Genomic DNA, 6,354 nt, shown 5'->3' with positions numbered 1-6,354 from the left:
AGTGCTAGCCACCATCATTATACTACTGAACATTATTTTTCATCAGGAAAACTTACACTATAACAAATTTGATATCCGATCATGCCAAAGCTTGGAGGTGTCAACTTGATGATCAAGTTGATAAAAGACATTTGATCTCGTACTTTTGTACCAGACAAATTTGATTTAAAACCTGTTTCTTTGGTTCATATAATATATTTTCTTATGTCTTACTGTTTAAATCATAATCTTCAATTTTAGGACGCAAAAAGTGGTTTACGAAACAATTTCGTGAAAGAGCCTGTTTTAAATGAAGAAATTCTATTAGCGTATACTGATGCAAGTGAAGCATGTGGTCCGTCGCGTGTTTGCCGATATAAGCTCGTCAATTTCGCTGTTGCCACGTCAAAGGGATCGCCTCTCAGGTATATTTTCCAATTATTACTCTGTCGTGATAGCCTAGAAGTTCTATGGCCGGATTCGTTTACAAAAGGTAACCTATGGGTTCGGTCCGAGGTTTTTTGCAACGTGTTTTTTTGACAAGTTCTAAGATATATGACAATCAAAATAAATGCTATACGGTGAACCTTTTACCCAGTATTAGAAATTGTGTTTTAGTTTTAATCTAAACATATGTAAGTCTAAATAAACATTACAATTCAAAACGCGACAGTTGAATTCAGTCATAAAAGCTATTTAAATAAGAATTTAGAAGATTACCGTTACGTACATAGACGAAGTATTCGGAGTTCCAGCTTGGTTTTTTTGAACTCGTGGGCGGAGATTGTTGAGTAGCCCCCTCGTTAGTGTGCTGACTCGAACGGAGAACGCTAGACTGGAAATCAGGATTCAGTTCAAGTAGCTATGGATAAGAACTAGAGTACTCCAATTATATCGAGGAATGCATTATCACCCCTGTGTGGAACACGCTTTATAATCTAACTAAACAAATTACTCACCTATTTCACGATATACTTGACATAACATAATTTTGTAAAAAAATAAGTTTGCTTGTAATAGTTCGTGCCGTTCTTTGCCGTTCATGTACCTGTAACAAGTTACCTACTTTAATAGGCGAAGTTTTTGTGGAAGGCTTATAAGATTACTTTCTATTGTCAATATAAATAAACATTTCATTTGCAAGCGTTCACTTCCTACGTCCGGACGAATAAATAAATATAAACGACACTATGATACGTACGCCGGGGGATGAAAACAAACTCTGTGTAAATTTCCGTACAGACAAGAGCCCCTACTATCTATCTGAAATCTCAGTTCTATACGGTAATTCCCGGCGGAATACTGAAAACTCGTAAATTTACATGGTGCCCCGTCAGTAGGGAAAGCGGTGCAGTCCGCGTTTCGAATTTATACTACCCATTTTTATGGTACGCGATTTAGCGGACGTGATTTTTGACAACAAGTTAAAATTTACATTTTATATGATACGCCGGGTTTACGGCGCGCCGCGATCGGGGAGATACTGGTCTAGTTTAATAAACAAAGAAAGATGTTTCTGACTTCTTGTTGCAATATCTTAATAAAAAATATTATGATGTCATTAACGTTTATTGAATTTAGAGTAGAATAAATGTAGCCTTCCAAAATCACATTTATTCGGGAACTTGAATGTTTATTTCGATTCAGAAAACATTATTTTTACAATTAAAATATCAAAAACTTCTTTTAAATTTATCGTTTATTTATTATTTAAATAAATTGCAAGTCAATACCATTTAAATGAGGTTTCGATTTGAAAATAAGTGAGTAATATAAAATGTACCAACAGCTTCACTAACATATTTTAGAACAAAGTTTGGAATACTTTCCAGGGAAGCAATAAACTTGGCGATAGTAAATTTGAAAAAGGACGGAGTAATAAGTAAGCTTTGGCGCAAATGGGCAACGTATAACAAGAAGCCAGATTGTGAAGCGATCAAAAACGAGGTGACATTTTACTTTCAAAGTAGACTTTATGATATCTTTTGTGTTTCAAATTACTCCTAACTTATCGATTTGGGCATGATAAGTCAATTTTGTGTAAAATTAAGCAATTTCAATAATTAATATTTTTCTTCTGACCCTCAAATTATATTTAGTTGAAATTACAGTGAATGGAACTTTAAGTGACGTCACGATTATGTATAAATGTCACGAAATCGTTCCGTCACAAGCCCTTTCCTAAATTTTAAAGTTTTATGTGATATCTTTTTTTGTTATCTGAGGGATTAAATTTAGATTTAACTTAGATTTTTATTTTTCATACTCAGTGGTCATCCTCATTCCAATTGATACAAATTAACAATACGTAAACATGTTGGACCTGTGTCCCCGTGCACGCTTTTAAAAAGGACCGGGTCTCTTCGCATGAAGTGATCCCGTGACTGAAGAGAGAAACAATACGTAACATTAAATATTGTGTTCCAGGAATCGACTATAACAGAAATGAGTCTAAGCCAAGTCGCTGGTATATTCTACGTGTTAGTGGGCGGACTAGCTTTGGCGCTCGGCGTTGCCTTGATAGAGTTTTGCCAGCACGGTCGAGCTGAAGCGGCGCGGGCTAACGTGCCGCTGCGGGCAGCGCTCCGGGCCAAGGCGCGCCTCGCTTCACGGACAGAACGCAAGACTCCTCCGCAACGCACGCCAGCTGATCACGAACGCCTCGGGTGGAATGGGGCGGCATTTGCAGGGGTTCGTAATAAAGTCTTCATTCACTAATTATAGGATGGTACTAGGGGTTTTGACAAAAAAACTGTTTAGTCAGTCAGTTACAGAAATTTCCAAAAGATATTGGACTATCCTAAAACTTAGATGTCGTCAGCATGTAGTAATTTTTTGTTAATGTTTTAATTTGGAAATTACGTCCTTTTTTTGGAGAAAGTAGGTAGCTTCCAAAAATATGACAGATTTTTGAATTAAAAATACTTTCATTTATTTAGGTTAGTAATTTATTTAATTTGGTTTATTTTTACGTTTAGTACAATGACTTTCTACTTGGAAGGGAAATGTTGGGGCATATCCATCGCAAGATCTATTAATTAAGGTATCGAAGTAAGTTTTAATTTGTTACCACAGTCGTGTTGCCGTGATTCCCTGTTTTGTAACAATATGTGGACCACTTAATACCATGCTCTTATTCACTCCGATATGCTAGAAACATATCCAACGTAACCTGTATTCGTAAACCTTTCGGAAAAAAAATGTTTTTCAAATATTTTTGTACCTCTATAATTATAATCAAAATCTTATCCTCTTTTACCAAATGTCAACCGGTTACGTACTTGAGAAATATGTTCGAGAACTAGAGTAACATAAGAACCCAAGACCTTAAAATAATTCTTTAAGAATTACAGTGAAGAATGCTTTTGGCTGCATTAGGTTACGACCAAAAAAACTGTGCAAAATATTGTCACGTCTTCTTTTGTTTTGATGCTATTGTCAGATGTGCTTTCAATGCACACACACAGGTACACAGGGTATCCAAGATATCACCGCGCATCAAATAATTAGTTTTCTTAGATTTGAATACATAGTTACGTACGTATTACATGTCGACCTCTTTGTCTTTTTTGGGAAGTCTAGGGAATCCTCATGGACACCTACTCCCTGGGGAGTAAACCCGGGGGAAGAAATGGGTAGTGTCCGAATAAAAGCGTGTGTTGAAATTAAAACACCTCTATTTCGACGGGAATATAAGCAGCTCTAACCAGTTTCAGTACATCTAACCGAAGTGGTGATATTCAAAGTCAGAAAAATAGGTTAATGAGGTACTTGCCGCGTCACGTCGTTTGCTTATTAGTAAGACACTATTGTGATCGTTCAGCAGATACAAATCTAAACTTGGTAGTCTTAGTTTTATTTAGTAAGGAAGGTGTACATTCCTTCACTCTGAAGATAGTTTAGGCTTGACAGCAAGAAACGAATTTTGATACCAATTTTTTTATTTGTTTAGGTCTTTTTGTCGGTCCGTCGATGATGCCGAAAGGTCTCGTCAATGTTTTAAAAAAATTACTTATACCATTTTTATCACCACTAATAAAAATTGAGGTAAAGCAGTGTTTTTAAAATTATTAATATAATAAGTGACAAATTTGTTTTGTTTTTATTTTTTAATCTTGTACGTGAATTCCTACTTGCACGTGTGCAATGCGGCTTAAGAGCTTAAAATTTAGAGCTATACTAGCTGACCCAGCAAACTTTGTTTTGCCGAATATATTTTTTTCTAGTTGTGTGTATTTTTAATGTCACCTTATAAAAAAATAAAAACAATCAATTTCGTCCAAAAAAATAAAATATATTTTTTTTAGTGTGAGCAACCCTTATCACTTAGGGGTATAAAAAATAGTTGTTGTTCTATTCTTAAACCTACACAATATGTATACAAAATTTCATAAAAATCGGTCGAACCGTTTCGGAGGAGTACGGTAACTAACATCGTGACATGGGAATTTTATATATTAGAAGATGTAATTCAAGCAAAACTGACTAGACTGAATTCACATTATTGTCATTAGTAATCAATGTATTGCAGTACCTATAATAGTTGCTTCTTTTAACAATAAATACAATCAAATTGTGTTAAAACCGATAGTTTTAGAATGGTTTGACTATTTTAAAATCGAGTTCAACCAGTTGTAAGTTACTCGTTCTTAAATCTTTTGATTATGTCATTCAACATTCACAAAAGCATGCTGATAAAACAAACATAGGTACGGTACAATTGAGGTCGACTATCCGTACTTGCTCCAAGACCACTCCTGCCCATAAGTTTCAAATAGACACTTACCTGAAAACCACTTCTTGTAAAAGAAATAAAATAAAGATGACCTCAATCTTGCATGTCCTTAAAAACCATGTGTTGCATACTTTACAATTTATATGATCGTATGAAAACCAATTATACTAACATTGAAATGTTTATAAATTCCAGTACTTTACGTCGGGCACCCAAATCTCCCAGGAGGATGCTGTACACGCCAGCTTCACGCATGTCTGATCCGCGGAGAACGGCGCCAAGGTGCGCCAAACATCAACAACTAAGATACCGAACAACGGAGTAGATCTTTATCAACTTTAATTGAACAATTATCGGGTGCTTGGGGCCTACCATCAGCTCCTAAATTAGGACCAAACCTTTCGGCAAGCGAGACAGTTACATTAAGCATAGTGTCTCTTCCTTATCTAGTCCTAATTTTGAACTTGGTGGTAGATCCCAAAAACAGACGATGAATAATTGACAGTCAGACCAAATTAATACTCGACTAAATGATAGTCAAGCATAGTCATTTATCCAGACAATATTATCCATCGTCTGTTGAGTACTTTGATGGTTAGGCCACGTAATAATTTTCGTAACAATTGTGAGTTTTCATTACTAAATGCGATATAGTCAGTTTTTTTTATTATTATTTGTAAGAGAAGTAATGAAATTCTTTGCGAAATCGTGTTGAATTGAGATTTAGTGATTTATTGGCATGTAAACAATTATTTTATATATTTACACGTGGAGTTGTCTTTTATTATATCTAATTATATAGTGTAAATTTATTAATAGAAAGGATTTCTTGTATATTTTATATCTCTCTGTTTAGCTTCTGTGGAATTGATTGAATAAAACTCGTATTTTTGTTAATATTAACAGTAGATATTATGTAGTATCAAATATATATTTGATTAAATTAGATTTATATTTTACTAACATATGTGTTAACGAAAATGTATATCGAAATGCAAGCATTGATAATACAGCTTGATATAACATATACACATTTTTAGTAGTAGGTATTTATTAAGGTTAATTTTAAGACGTGTCTACCAAAACCTTATCCTTATGTAAGTTAAAAGTCACATTTATCAAATAAAATATAGTGCAGAGGGGTCAACTTTCGTCACACGAAGCTTATACTCTGTCCGTTATATGAATAACCTTTTGATGGCCAGTTTAAAACATAAATAGAACGTAGAAGCTTGTTTTCGTATAATTTCAACACTTGATAACATTACTTGATGACTTGACATTCTTACAATACAGCATACTTACGCATGTCGTTTGCCAAAATAAGATATCGTTGTGTTAGTTCTATCCCACATACTGAAGACTTTTAAAGAGTAAATGTTTTAATTTTTTTTATTTTAAAGCGGCATTAAATAAACAAAAAGGACAATGTTAATGCTTTCTAAGTTATGAGTTAAATGAAAATATTAAAAATTCAGATTAAACCAAAGTAAAGGATATCCAGATACACAGGGTTTGAATTAAACAGTACTGCGTTACTTTGACTTTTTTTTTGCTTATCGGACTGTCAAAAGGTTGTTTTTATAACGGTCTTAGTATAACACAGCTATGGAAGCGCTCTGCCTGTGCTCTGCCACAAG

At 34.3% G+C, this 6,354-nt stretch overlaps 1 protein-coding gene across 2 annotated transcripts; it reads left to right on the top strand.

Moving 5' to 3' along the window:
* The first annotated feature begins 193 nt into the window (after positions 1–193).
* Positions 194–6,152, top strand: LOC113498647 (glutamate receptor 4-like). Of its 2 annotated transcripts, none has more exons than XR_003401035.1 (3): positions 194–404; positions 1,812–1,926; positions 2,407–2,755. XR_003401035.1 is itself a non-coding variant. In XM_026878783.1 (3 exons), the coding sequence occupies exons 2-3, from the start codon at positions 2,425–2,427 to the stop codon at positions 4,973–4,975; spliced, it is 312 nt and encodes a 103-aa protein (XP_026734584.1). In that variant the 5' UTR covers positions 1,660–1,926; positions 2,407–2,424; the 3' UTR covers positions 4,976–6,152. The 2 variants fall into 2 exon arrangements, 1 of the variants encoding a protein (XP_026734584.1); XM_026878783.1 differs by lacking the exon at positions 194–404 and adding an exon at positions 4,910–6,152 and having other exon boundaries at positions 1,660–1,926; positions 2,407–2,670.
* The last annotated feature ends 202 nt before the right edge of the window (positions 6,153–6,354 follow it).

This window comes from Trichoplusia ni, chromosome 1 (genome assembly GCF_003590095.1).
Source record: "Trichoplusia ni isolate ovarian cell line Hi5 chromosome 1, tn1, whole genome shotgun sequence".
Classification (NCBI taxonomy): Eukaryota; Metazoa; Arthropoda; class Insecta; order Lepidoptera; family Noctuidae; genus Trichoplusia; species Trichoplusia ni.
Note: the sequence above shows the minus strand (reverse complement) of the source record. Positions and strands in the feature narration are given on the sequence as shown.